Here is a 13,261-nt window from a genome sequence, read left to right as displayed (position 1 = left end):
CCCCCTCGAGATTGTCAAGATTCGGCTTCAGATCCAGGGTGAGGTCGCCAAGACGATGGAGGGCACACCGAAGAGGTCCGCCATGTGGATCGTGCGCAACCTCGGTCTCGTGGGTCTATACAAGGGCGCCTCGGCCTGTCTGTTACGTGACGTGCCCTTCTCGGCCATTTACTTCCCGACGTACAGCCACCTGAAGAAGGACATGTTCGGAGAGTCGCCCACCAAGAAGCTTGGTGTATTGCAGCTGCTGACGGCGGGCGCCATCGCCGGTATGCCCGCTGCGTACCTGACGACGCCGTGCGACGTCATCAAGACACGTCTCCAGGTCGAGGCGCGCAAGGGCGAGGCCAGCTACACCGGTCTGCGACACGCTGCCTCGACCATCTGGAAGGAGGAGGGCTTCAGGGCCTTTTTCAAGGGTGGCCCGGCGCGTATCTTCCGCTCTTCGCCCCAGTTCGGCTTCACGCTGGCCGCGTACGAAGTCCTGCAGACCTCGCTGCCGTACCCTGGCAAAACGGAATCGCTCAAGATCACGACGGGCGTCGCAGATGCCGTGTCGACGTTGAAGGAGAAGCTCGATACGAGCCCCTACTCGCGCAGTCGCAACGCGCTCAAGATTATCCTCGACATTGACGAGGACTTTGGCAAGATCAAGATGCCGAGCGCGCAGACATGGAAGACGCTGCCGGCGGTCATGCAGTCCGGAGCTGGCAAGTCATGAGCGGCATCACGGATTGCCCCCCCCCCCACCCCCCATGAAGCTCCGCAGTGCCTTCTTTTCCGGTCGTATTTGCATGACGTAGTATCGCGCGGTGCAGCATTCATGGCATGTAGTTGAACAGGTTGTCTGTCGAGGAGACGGTGGACTGGGCGGTTAGAGATGGGTTGACGGGGACTCGACGGGCAGTGCTCGGGGATTTCTCGGCTACTGCCACCCCCTCCCAAAGGGTCGCCGTCGTTCTTTTTTTTGGTTTCTTTACAGGCGTTACGGCAGCATATGCGAATTCTCGTGGGTTTTCTTACATGTTTGTTTCTTTCATGTCGCCGTTGTTCCACTTGACGGGAGGGGTAGACTTGAGTCTGCGCCGCGGCCAGCCGTTCCTTCGCAAGACTGCTTTTTCTACCTATAGAACAACGCGCTACGACGTGGGCAGGCGGGCCATGCCGGCAAAAGAAGTGATAGACTTCACATGAGGGGGCTGCTCCTTGGGATCGGGACGCTTGTCCTGGGTGCATGCTGTCCCTGAAGAGCCATATTAGATAGCCTAGCCGGTGTTGTTGCAATTGGGCAATTGGCTAAAGAGATGATTCTTACGACTCTATGACCTCCAATTATCATTATTGCTCTTGCCAGTTCAGCGCAACATGGCTTTCCCCCCCCCCCCCGTGGTCGCATCCGCTGGCGGCAATGGAGCCGACAGAACTCAGAAGCTGGCGAAGCTGGTTCGTCAGAGGTTGTTGCCAGCCCCCGGTACGGATCAGGCTTAGATCGGCTCATGACCCCACTCCGTGTCTGACTTGCGCCCATGGCGCGCGGGGGTCTTGCGTGCTACTAATCGACGACATTTCAGACGATGGAACGATTGTGATAAGCCGGCCTGGCTGGGATGGAAAGACCAAACCTAAAAACAACAGAGCGCGAAGACGACTCGAGTGCTCGTGTCGTATCTCTCCTGTGCGCCAAGATACAGCAACCACCGAGCCGGGCGTACATCTCACAGCAGCATGTCGTGTCGCACAGCAGAGTCGCTGTGCCCGTTTCTCCACCAGCTCCCCCTCGAGATGCGATTGGAAATCTACAGGTACCTCCTCGTGCACCCGCCTCTGACGCGCAACCTCCTCGGCGCGCACTCGTCGCGGCCGCTGCACACGGCCATCCTGGCGGCCTGCCGTCAGACGCACGCCGAGGCGGTCGGCATTCTGTATGGGGAAAACACCTTTCTCGCCCACCAGACGATGCTCACGTCGTTCCCCCGGCTCCGCGTGGGGTATCCGCCGGTCAGGGAGGCGGCGGCGGCGGCGCGCATACGGCGTTATCACATGCGCGTGCGGCTCGACTGCGACGCGGCCTACGACAGGGAGGCTCTGGCGCGGGCGTTTGCGGACGTCGACGAGCTGACGCTCGAGGTTTGGCAGGCTGCCTTCCTCGGCGCGGATCACGGCGTGCTCACGCTGTTCGAGGGCGTCCGGGGCGTCGGGCGCGTGAGGATCTACGGCAGCACGACGGGGTTTGAGGACTATGTTCAGTGGCTTCGTCGCGTCATGGAGAGCCATGACACACGCGGGTGCTTGGCGTGGTGAGCCTTGGGCCATGGGATACCATCGTGACGGGCGGTATCATGCGTCTCCTTGGAGAGGGTCCTTACCTACCTACCTAGGGACCTACCTAGGGACCTACCTAGGGACCTACCTAGGGACCTAGGCGCCTGGTAGGGACCTTAGGTACCTACCACCTGAGTAGTAGGTCGGTTGTAGGTACCACCAGTATGGAGAAAGCGGGGCGGCCTCGACCTCCATACTGGCCCCGTTAAGTACTCGTCTCCAGCCTCCAAACACGTCAAAGCAACACGCACTACCAATCGGCTCCCTGGTCTGATCGGCGCTCGCAGAAGCACAACTCGGCTCCAGCTCCAGATCAGCTACCCTTACACACTGCCTGTACTCGACCCCGACCCCTCCTTGGCGCCGGTCCCTGCATCACGTCGCATTTTGGTCGAACGCCGCAGCCATGGTTGGAGACGGCTTCCTCGTCGTCGTCTCCCAGCTGTTCGGCTGGGTCTACTTCCTCTGCTGGTCGGCATCGTTCTATCCGCAGTCCATCCTGAACTATCGTAGGAAAACGACTGCTGGAACTACGGTTGATTTTCCGCTCATCAACTGCCTGGGTATGCACGCACCTCACCTCACGCCTGTCTTGTGTTGTTGTCTTGCTCGTAAGGACAGTTCGCGCGGCCTCGGGGCACGCGCCGTGACGAACCTTGGCTGACGGACCCCTTCTGCAACGACAGGTTTCCTCGCCTACTTTGTTTCCAACGCAGCGCTCTTCTATTCGCCCGTCGTCCGTCAGCAGTACGCGGCACGAAACCATGGCCTACACCCGACCGTCGCCTTCAACGACATAACCTTTGCGGCGCACGGCTTCATCCTCTCCGTCGTCACGACGAGCCAGTACTGGCCCAAGGTTTGGGGCTTTACCCCCAGCCCAGGCAACCGCCCCAGCCGCTTCATCCTCGGCATCGCCTTTGGCTGCATTGTCGGCGTCGCGTCCGTCTCGCTCATCGTCGCCTCTGCCCAGCCCGGCGACCCGCAATACGCCTGGTGTGCGCTCGACGTTGTCTATGCCGTGTCCTACGTCAAGCTTGTCGTTACTCTCATCAAATACACGCCCCAGGTCGTCACCAACTACCGGAACAAGTCGACCAAGGGCTGGTCCATCCTGCAGATCCTCCTGGACTTTGTCGGCGGCCTCCTGTCCTGCTCTCAGCAGGGCATCGATTCGTACCTGCAGCGCGACTGGTCTGGCATCACTGGCAACCCCGTCAAGTTTGCCCTCGGCAACGTATCCATGATCTACGACCTGATTTTCATGACACAGCATTATGTGCTCTATCGTGTGCCAGCCAGCAAGTCGGCAGAAAGATCTGCCCTGCTGCAGGGCGACGAGGAACACCAAAGGCTGGACTAGCGTGAATACCCGTGCTTCAGGGCGTGAGAATTTGGCATATCAGTTGGGGACGGCGGACCGTAGTGCTACTCCGATCTTCTCCCATCTACATACATCACCATTGCATGGACATTCAGCCAGCTCAAGTCATATACCACTGCGCTGCTCGCCCGCTCTCCGCATCGCGAAAACTCGCCTTCAGAGGTACTGTCCTTAGGATTGACGAGCGCTTTTATCCGTGTACTTGTTGCCCCATTGATCCAACCCTGTGTCGTTCATTCAAGGTCGTTGACGACGTGGCGGTCGGTAAACAGCGCTGGACGCAGCGTTGTCTTTCTTGGCCTCGAGCGATAGCCTGAAGACCAAGTTCCTTGATCGGCGGCCGTAGAAAGTGGCATGATGGTGACATGAGACTTATGTTTGTGAGCAATCATCTTCCTCCTGACGATGAATGTCAGCATGTGGCGGACATCACACTTGCCCTCGACTGGGGCGGGCACACATGCGGCTGGCTGTGCGCCAGATGTTACAAGTAACGTCGCCGTCTGAACTGCTGAGTGCTGAACCCGGCGGAAGTATCAAGGTTCGAATCATCGGCCCTTCTGCACGCCCCGCCTGTATTTCCAGGACATAGCCTTCATCCGACTGAATCCATGTGTTGGGCTTGTGCTCTTGTGCCTGTGGCAATGGCCACAGCCGAATGTGATGCGGTTGGCGTGGGCTGGGGTGCCACATCATTCTGCGTCGATGAAGTCAAATAGTGCCAACAAATGAAAAGCTGTTGTCTATCCGTCCTCACGCCCGTGGCGTCGTTCTCCAGAGGGCTTCTTCTTCGGAAGATGGCAACTAATTGTCGTGTTGTTCTTCTACCAGTCCCGACTGGGAATACCTGGTGCCCATGTACGAAAAACGACGATGGTCTCTCGAAGCCAGGGAGGAGGTTGACATCGTTACATGGCGCCATAGCACGCAGCCACCGCCACAGCATGCTCCCCACGATAGGTAGCTCACCTGCGTTCACGCAAGGTATGTAAAGTATATATATGCAGCATTGAAAACTCACCCTAGCGCAGTCATGCCTGCACCTCCCTCGCCAGCGTGAAGTGTCCCTCCGCCTTTCACAAACAAATACCCAATGCTGGCACTTGACATCCTAAAACTTCCACACCACGAGCGCTTCACAAAAGCAGTGAAGTGACATTCTATGGTGTGCCAATCTTCGGCCCATCGCATTAGGATGGGTTTGGCCGATGTCAGGTATAGCATCGCTCTTTCCTTCTATCTAATACGGCCCTTGGTATATTCCATGTTAGAGGTCGCTCCCGCCTAGGACGCACCACCCTCTCACCCGCCCCTGCACCCCCTGCGAGGCTCTCAAAGACCTGCTCCGGTGCTCTGCCGTTCGCCAAGGTCCATCACGCGCTTCTTTTGCGACTGTCTGGATCAGGATGCCGTGTTGCCTGACATTTCTCTCCTACGGAGGCTGCGACCACAAGCAGCTGTGGAAGATACACTGCACCAGCGACTGCAGTTCCGTCATCTGCGCGTCCTCCGAGCAGGAGGTCATGGCCCAGATACACTACAAGTGGCGTTGCGAGGAGTGTCACATGCGGCACTGGGACACGAACGAGCGCCGGCGCGCAGAGAGGGCCGAGGACGACGAGCGGGCCATCCTCCAGGACCTCGACCTGCCCGACCAACAGAAGAACCTGTTCCTGGACAGCTACCGATCCAGGGAGGACTGGGTGGACCGGCGCGTGGAGAAGTCGCGGACCGAACAGGTCGAGGAGATACAGTGGGTGGCCGAGTTCGCCGAGGAATACGGAAGAATCATGTGGGCGCTCAAGTACGGACCCGAGGACGACCTGCCACGCCTGCACAAGCGGAAGGACTACCTTCTCGACGTCAAGTTCTGGGACGTGACCATCGTCAGCGACATTGGCGGCGAGGACAGCGTGACCACGCGCAGCAGAGCCAGTAGTGCGACTCTGGTCGACGAGTCTTGCGCCGGCACGCTGGACGACCAGCCCACCGTGAAGGAGCAGCTCGCTCTGAAGCAGCATCCGGCCAATTTCTACCACGCTGATCCAGGCATCGTGTCAGAGGCTCAAGCTCCATTTGAGGCACACCAGGCGGCAGCGGGCGCCTGATGGGGAGGGCTTCATCAACAAATCAGCCGTGGTGGTGTGGCCCGTCGACGTCTCGCGCAGGACTGCCAATGGGGGTGCAGTTCTTATGCCCTCAACTATCAATGCTGGCTAGAATTCCACTCAGCACAAGTCGCACTTTTCATCACGCGGGCTTGGCAGACGATGACGCACGCGGGAGGATCCGTCTTATAGAGATCCGAGAATCGAACAATGGGATGTCGGCTGCACAGCGAGAGAACGCGAGAACAGTATACCATTGTGAGCATCATGCTGCAGCAGCAGATTGGGACCGCCGATAGTCACACTCAGCTTGCGTTGCGAGCACAACCATTACGCACCTTGTTATAGTGACTCAGGTAGCCCATCGTGAGCGGGTCAAACACCGTTACAGACGACTTAGATTTCAGCAAGACCTATTTTTCCCACGTAGCGAGGCTGGCCGCCGAGACGTTGGCCAGGAGATAATCATCTCTGAGAGCAAGGCAGACATAGTGTGAAGCTCAGTCATTGCGCAATGCCGTCAAATCCATGCCTTGGAATCAGGTTCGCCCACCTGTCTCACACCTTAAGGATGCAGGCTGGAGTCTTTCAACAGCTTCAACCGCCCACTTCCACAGACCTTCGAGGCTGGTCAACCACGGAGTAAGGAAGAGTAACAGTGTTCCATGGGCGCGGTGGCAAGGACCCCAGCAGAGGGCATTCGGATGAACGGCAGCCCACGACATCGTTTCGCCAAGGATCAAATCGCGACTCACACCAAATAGGTGATAACATATATGTATCACCACGTTGAAGTAGGTATCAAGGCGAACCATCACAGTTCACTTCAGGATTAAGTCATCTCTGTAGCAAGCAAATCCGCCCGCTAGACACTTGGCATTTTCAAGCCCCCAAGACCCAAGCACCGAAGACCAACGTACTAGTTCATCGTCAGTTCTGGAAAGAACCTTGACAGCTTATTAGGATGCCCGATTCCCTGACCCGGCTGTTCTGCTGTATCGGAGTCACTGTCCACTTCTGTCGGCGCTTGCTCAGAGACGTCCAATGTCTTGCGTTTCACCTTGATATTGCCCTGCACTTGTGGCCGTGATGTGTTACTTTGGCTGCTGGACAACGTCAGGATGGACCGCGCGTCGCTCGGTGTAGATGCTTCGTGAAGGCCACTCGCAGGCCTGGTCTTGCCTGAGGCACTGACGGAGTCGCTCTTCCGAGTAACGCCCAGAGGAACCGCGGGGCCTAGCATCGCCTTCCTCTGTGCTTCGGGGTTCGGGGCCAGGGCAGAAACAGAAGGGCTCAGGTGTGCCGAGGCTTTTTCATTGGCGGTCAGACCCTTAGCTTGGACGAACGCGCTGGAACGGACGTGGTAGGGACTCCGGTCGAAATATTCGTCGACAATGGGGTGCACCATCACAGTCTGGTTGTGTATGGTGAGCACCGAATTGGTCGGCACATTCACCCAGTTCTCTGGTAGTGCCGTGTCAGTAAGCAGAGCCAACAGAAAGGGGAGGGTCAAATACCCCTTTCGAAGGTCAAGGGCTCGCTGGCAACCAAGACAATGTCAGCGCCTTTGTCTCGACGTTCCATCTGGTAGTTCCTGTCATCTGGGGAGCTTGTGCGTTTCTCCCACTCTGTCCCAGAGGAATAGTACAAGCTGGCAGCTTCGTCCGTGGCGCTGCTGATGTACCGAGTGCATATGATGCTGTGACCATCGCTGACGGCGAAGTTAAGGAGGCTCCGGGTGTCGACGTTCTCAGCCTGAATGACACTGTCCGGGATTTGGTCGATCAGCTCGTTGATCAGCGCAATCGTCTTCAGCATGGCTTTTCTCAAGACGGTCGGCCCAAAACCGCCATGCGGTTGCGAGCTCGGGTCGTGACCCATCCTCTGCAGGGTGTCAAGGAACAGTGCAAACGCCCATTCGCTGTCGGTCCCTCCGCAAACACCCAAGTACCATTTATCTGCTAGTCTTTCTGCGAGCCTTCTCTTGATATGCTTCCAGCCGCCGAGGCCACCGTTGTGCATCCACATCAGGCTGCCATGGCAGAACGGGTGGCAGTTGTCCTCGCTGAGCGAACCCTCGGTGGTAGCGCGTACGTGGGCAAAGACCAGGCGTGAAGCTGTCTTTGAGGCAATCCGTTGAAGGTTGGTGCAGTTCCAGGCAGGTATCGTCGAAGTGAAGAGACACGGGGCCTGGCCGAGCTTGGGATCGGTGTACCACCCAATGCCAAAGCCATCGGCATTGTTCTGTCCGCGTCGAGTATCCTGTTACGATCGCGCGGTCAGAAACTGGGAGCATATTCAGGAGGTGAAAGGTAGCCCTACTAGTCGTAGACGGGAGTCGAATGACTGTTTCAGGATCGAGTGGGTTGGATCGAGGATCAACTTTGAGAGGAGGATCTCGTCGCTGCCGCGATACATCTGATTGGGCCCTGTCAGCCAGAGTCTCTCGTTGAGCGGTCGCCGGACAGAACTCTGCTTCTTACCAAGAACCGGCACATCGCGGGGAAGGGAAAGGTGTTGTTGTGCTAATTTGAGGCACCGTCGAGCTGGGATGACAGTTTGAGCACACTGCTCCGCAAGTCGTAGGTCTAAGTTAAGCAACGTGTGAGATGGGAAGGACCTTCAGGATTCGTGTTGTGCTATGAAGGGAGTTTGTCGTGTGTAATATGCCAACACTCGTCGTCAATCCTGTGCGAATGGCGCAATCAAGTGGCATAGGAACGGAGCGTGGCACAGTGGCAACAAAGATCAACGGGCAGGGTCGGCGGTCTAGAGTGCCCCCGGTCCTGGTGGGAAAAGTATCGAGACAAGACACACACAGGACCATGCGCAAGGTGCCTTAGGGAACTGGGTTTGATGCTTGGAGAGGTTGAACAGGATGAGTCAATGCGTGCTACGCTTTCAATGGCCATGCCTATCACAACGTTGAAGGGCGGCGGCGATATGGAGTAGTTAGTGCAACAAGCGGGCCGCCTTGCATGCCTGGTACTGCGTCAGAAGTTGCCCAAGCTGTGCAGCTGCCTGTCCAATAGTCCGAGGTCGAACGGAGTGGCGCCACACCAGCAACAAGGCAGCCAACCCACTATTATGGTGGGTTAAGTGCCTTCGGTACCTTATGGCAAGTGGGACGTGCCTGATGCCAGGTCCACCGCCGCGATCCTGGAGTACAGCAATGACGAGCCTCGTACGTGCAGGGCCTGTCTCATTTGCATGATCCGAGAACCGACGACATTTCCCCCTCTGCCGCCACCAGCAACGACGCCATAGACAACATTGTCAACATCCACCACTTTGGCCGCTTTTTTCACCCCCCTGGATCCTTAGCCTCCTGCATGCCACAAACACACACGACGTGCAACGCTCTACCGGCAGCATGAGCGGACGGCTCCTTGCCACAGGGCTGTCGCCTTTGACGCGACGCGCCGCCATACAGACGGTTCGACAATATCATCGTCTCCCAGCGGGTGGGTTGCTTCGCGCCGATGCCGCGGTCCGAGCGACACGCCGGCGCATGTGGTTCTCAGGCAACGCTTTTCACAATGCCGTCATTGTTCGCAATGCCTCCTTCGCCCGCTTCCTCCCCAAGCTCGTTGTCAAGTTTGCCCGCATCCCTGCCATGTTTGGTGGCCTCGCCATCGGCACATTTGCATGGGTCCAATATCAGGCTACGCGTATGTATATACCCTGCATTCGCTCGTCATTGCAGCCGTCACTTGGTTGTTTCCTTCGCTAATGTTATCTGGCAGAACTAAGCAACAATGCGTGGGACTTGGCAACCAGGACTGCCGATGGTGTATCTGAGACAGCAACCAGTTTATTTGGAAGCGCAAAAGACATCGTCGACCAAACCAAGCGCGGCTGGGAGAACACGGTAGATCAATTTGAGACTCCGCAGTGGCTACAAAAAGTACTCCGAATCCACGAAGATATAGGCACGGGACAAGATGGCGGCAGTTCTGGTGGACCGGGAGGAGAGCCGCCACACAAGAGCAGAGCCGGAGCTGCCGTTGCTGTCGGAGCCTCCGCAGCTGCTTATGGCTACGACAAGACCGAAGAAGAAGACCCGCGAGACCCTGGCGAGCCGCCAAGGATGACCAGATGATGCTCCTGACGAAGAAGATGATTGAGATCCGAAACATGCTACAAAAGGTCGGGCAGTCAAGCACGCTGACCCTGCCCTCCATTGTCGTCATCGGATCACAGTCCTCTGGCAAGAGCTCAGTCCTCGAAGCCCTCGTTGGACACGAATTCCTACCAAAAGGCTCTAATATGGTCACTCGGCGGCCAATAGAACTCACCCTTGTCAACACTCCGGATTCCGCTGCCGAGTATGGCGAGTTTCCCGATCTTGGTCTTCGACGCATCACGGACTTTTCGTCCATTCAAAGGACATTGACAGAGCTCAATCTAGCTGTCCCCGACTCACAGTGCGTTTCCGACGACCCTATCCACCTCACGGTCTACTCCCCCCATGTGCCAGATCTCTCCTTAATAGACTTGCCTGGCTACATCCAGGTGGTTGGCCATGATCAACCTTTGGAGCTGAAGCAGAGGATATCAGAACTATGCGACAAGTACATTCAAGCCCCGAATGTCATCCTCGCCATCTCTGCTGCTGATGTCGATCTGGCCAACTCCACCGCGCTTCGCGCCAGTCGCCGGGTAGACCCAAGGGGTGAGCGCACCATTGGTGTCATCACCAAGATGGATCTTGTCGAAGCCTCCCGCGGCGCCGCGATACTAACAGACAAGCAATACCCCCTTCGCCTAGGCTATGTCGGCGTCGTGTCGAAAGCTCCTCAAGCCACCGGCCTGTTTCGTGCGGGTCCAAGTAACCTTCAATCAGCTATCTCCAAAAACGAGAATGCCTTCTTCTCTTCTCATCCTCTAGAGTTCGGGGAAGACGGTGGTCTTAGCGTGGGTACTGTGACGCTGAGGAAGAAACTCATGACTGTTCTGGAGCAGACCATGTCTGCCAGCCTGCAGACCACGAGCGATGCCATCCGGCAGGAGCTGGAAGAAGCCACCTATGAATTTAAGGTCCAGTACAACGACAGGCCTCTGTCAGCCGAATCATACTTGGCCGAGAGCCTCGACGCTTTCAAGCATTCCTTCAAGCAGTTTTCGGAAAGTTTCGGCAGAACACAAATGCACGAAGTCCTCAAACGCGAATTGGACCAAAAGGTTCTTGACCTGCTGGCCGCTCGGTACTGGAACAAGCCTATTACAGATCTTTCTCCCGCACGCCTGGAGCCTGACAGTCTGGCCGACCTTCCCAAGGCAGATGCCAACTCTCTATACTGGCGCCGTCAACTTGATGCATCCACCTCTGCGCTCACCAAGCTGGGCGTTGGCCGTCTAGGCACGACTGTTGTGGCGTCATCTCTTCAATCTCAGATAGATCGCCTTATTGGCAAGTCGTCTTTTGCCAGCCACCCATTTGCGCGACAAGCCATCTCCGAGGCCGCAGCAACTATTCTGAATGAGCGCTTCTACAGCACGAGTGACCAGGTGGAGAACAGCATCAAACCTTTCAAGTTCGATATCGACATTGAGGAGCGAGAATGGAGCAAAGGGAGAGAGCATGCAGGCATCGTGCTGAAGACTGAACTTGAGGATTGCGAAACAGCCCTCAAGGGAATTGAGAATACTGTGGGCGGTAGGAGGAAACTCAAAGAGGTCATGGCTTTCGTGGACAAGGCGCGGAAAGGAGACATTGTCGTGGAAGGAGATGGGCGTAGCGGTGCAGGAGGCTTCAGTGCAGCTCTACTCGCTAAAGGTACGTCTGACTTGCTCCTATCAACAAATAACGTATGATGGCTGACGAAGATCCAACAGGGCGGGAGGCTGCCTTCTTGCGGGATCGCGCAGACATCATCAAGATGCGCCTCATGGCAGTCAAGTCGAAACAGTGCGCCGACTTGAAAAACAAGTACTACTGCCCGGAAGTATTCCTTGATGCTGTAGCGACAAAGCTCGCGTCGACGGCAGTCCTCTTCCTTAACGTCGAGCTTCTGTCCGAGTTTTACTACAACTTCCCTCGAGAGCTAGACCTCCGACTCGGAAGACACTTGAGTGACGAGCAGATCGAGCAATTCGCTCGTGAAGATCCCAAGATCAAACATCACCTGGAAGTGATTCAGCGCAAGGAATTGCTCGAGCTCGTCCTCGATAAGATGGAGAGTTTGAGACAGATGGAAGGCCGTGAGCGAGAGAGGAAGCTGGGAGGGAAAAGGGAGGAGAAGGAGAAGGAAAGGGGGCGATGGGGTCTCTTCTAAGAAGATCTCGTCATGCCGTTACGGAATGCGGCAGCACATACGCTACAGGCGTTTAAGGGTGTTCATGGAGTCTTTGGACGTCGTGGTGGTGGGTGGTGATTGAAAGTCCGTCACCCCCTTAGCCCAAAACAGCGCGGGTTTGTTTCCTACAAAGGGGTTACAAGATTGGTCGGTTTTCTGCGTAGCCTTGGCAGGTTTTCCTGCGATTTCGCGAACGATCAATGTTTACTAAGGCATATGGATACCCTGCTCGATTCTTATTTATTCTTGTCATGACACTGAGCGTTCGAGCCCGTCCAACTCGGTGCGTGGGAATGTGTGCGTACCACCAGGCACCATCTTGTTCTGCGATCCAACACCACCAAGATTTAATTCGGGTCGATGCTGGTCTGGACGGTTACCTCCCATCGCAAACTGGAGCCCCGCCCATAACCCTCACCGAGACGGTTCTGGATGAGCGACGAAATACGACTTCGCAGCTTACTGATGGTTCCTTCATCGCATCCCCTCGGAACGGAAATCTTTAGATTGGCCATGCACAGTCCGTAGTGTACTTGCCAAAATTGTGCCTCGTCGACTCGTGTGATGTTCGGCTCCGCCTCAATCTCCTTCATGACGGAAGAAACACCGTCCGTGCTCTTGGTGCCGCGATAGGCCATGAGCAGCATAGAGGCTTGAGCTGTACCAAGCTGAGCACCGAAGACGAACATGGCGCATGCGATGGCAGCGCACAGCGTCCGATCCCAGAAGATGGGATCTCCTGGTAGCAGCGGCAAGAGGAGTACCAAGGTCGAGAAGAAAATGGTCAAGACGTGGAAGACGTTGCTAAAATGGTGGGAGATCACAGACAGCCATGAGGCGCGCATAATCCTGGCGATTCGTGCGTGGTTTTTGACCCAATAAGTCGAGACCAGCGTACTAATGATTGCTGCACAAGCAACCCACTCAACCTCGCCCGTAGGGACGTAGTCGTGACTGTGGTCGTGATGCGGTTCATGGCCGCCTTTGCTCTCGAGCCAGTGCTTCAGGCCATGGGACACCAGATCGAAACCTCCAAAAAGAAGGAAAATGGACATGGCGAAGCCCGCGATAACCTCTGCGCGCTCGAGCCCAAAGGGATGACGAATGCTGCTTCGGCGCCAGACCTCAAAGTTGCCCAACACATCGAC

At 56.5% G+C, this 13,261-nt stretch overlaps 7 protein-coding genes across 7 annotated transcripts in view; 5 read left to right on the top strand and 2 right to left on the bottom strand.

The window, feature by feature from the left end:
• VDBG_00035 (calcium-binding mitochondrial carrier protein Aralar1) overlaps positions 1-721 on the top strand; it is a gene marked incomplete at both ends in the record, with an annotated part of 2,329 nt that extends 1,608 nt beyond the window's left edge. Inside the window, one exon of the mRNA XM_003008308.1 lies at positions 32-721. Within this exon, the coding sequence (XP_003008354.1) occupies positions 32-721 (690 nt within the window). The remainder of the gene's footprint in view (positions 1-31) is intronic.
• A 644-nt stretch (positions 722-1,365) lies between these two features.
• VDBG_00034 (conserved hypothetical protein) lies at positions 1,366-2,301 on the top strand (the record flags this gene model as incomplete). The annotated part of the gene is made up of 2 exons (XM_003008307.1): positions 1,366-1,443; positions 1,783-2,301. 2 exons carry the CDS (start codon positions 1,366-1,368, stop codon positions 2,299-2,301), a joined length of 597 nt encoding a protein of 198 aa, XP_003008353.1.
• Positions 2,302-2,728: 427 nt separating this feature from the next.
• On the top strand, positions 2,729-3,685 carry VDBG_00033 (cystinosin; the record flags this gene model as incomplete). Its single annotated transcript, XM_003008306.1, has 2 exons — positions 2,729-2,885; positions 3,009-3,685. 2 exons carry the CDS (start codon positions 2,729-2,731, stop codon positions 3,683-3,685), a joined length of 834 nt encoding a protein of 277 aa, XP_003008352.1.
• A 1,427-nt stretch (positions 3,686-5,112) lies between these two features.
• Positions 5,113-5,814, top strand: VDBG_00032 (predicted protein; the record flags this gene model as incomplete). Its single annotated transcript, XM_003008305.1, has 1 exon — positions 5,113-5,814. The coding sequence occupies one exon, from the start codon at positions 5,113-5,115 to the stop codon at positions 5,812-5,814; it is 702 nt and encodes a 233-aa protein (XP_003008351.1).
• Positions 5,815-6,661: 847 nt separating this feature from the next.
• On the bottom strand, positions 6,662-8,471 carry VDBG_00031 (Dug3p; the record flags this gene model as incomplete). The annotated part of the gene is made up of 4 exons (XM_003008304.1): positions 6,662-7,278; positions 7,332-8,076; positions 8,137-8,232; positions 8,298-8,471. 4 exons carry the CDS (start codon positions 8,310-8,312, stop codon positions 6,734-6,736), a joined length of 1,401 nt encoding a protein of 466 aa, XP_003008350.1.
• Positions 8,472-9,187: 716 nt separating this feature from the next.
• On the top strand, positions 9,188-13,072 carry VDBG_00030 (msp1; the record flags this gene model as incomplete). The annotated part of the gene is made up of 4 exons (XM_003008303.1): positions 9,188-9,485; positions 9,561-9,773; positions 9,863-11,593; positions 11,653-13,072. The coding sequence occupies 4 exons, from the start codon at positions 9,188-9,190 to the stop codon at positions 12,090-12,092; spliced, it is 2,682 nt and encodes an 893-aa protein (XP_003008349.1).
• The window catches only part of VDBG_00029 (cation efflux family protein), a gene marked incomplete at both ends in the record, with an annotated part of 3,449 nt that continues 2,508 nt past the window's right edge, over positions 12,321-13,261 (bottom strand). The window contains one exon of the mRNA XM_003008302.1: positions 12,321-13,260. Within this exon, the coding sequence (XP_003008348.1) occupies positions 12,461-13,260 (800 nt within the window). The remainder of the gene's footprint in view (position 13,261) is intronic.

The sequence above is a fragment of the Verticillium alfalfae genome, genomic scaffold, assembly GCF_000150825.1.
Source record: "Verticillium alfalfae VaMs.102 supercont1.1 genomic scaffold, whole genome shotgun sequence".
In the NCBI taxonomy this organism is placed as follows: Eukaryota; Fungi; Ascomycota; class Sordariomycetes; order Glomerellales; family Plectosphaerellaceae; genus Verticillium; species Verticillium alfalfae.
This window is presented reverse-complemented; position numbering and strand designations above follow the sequence as displayed.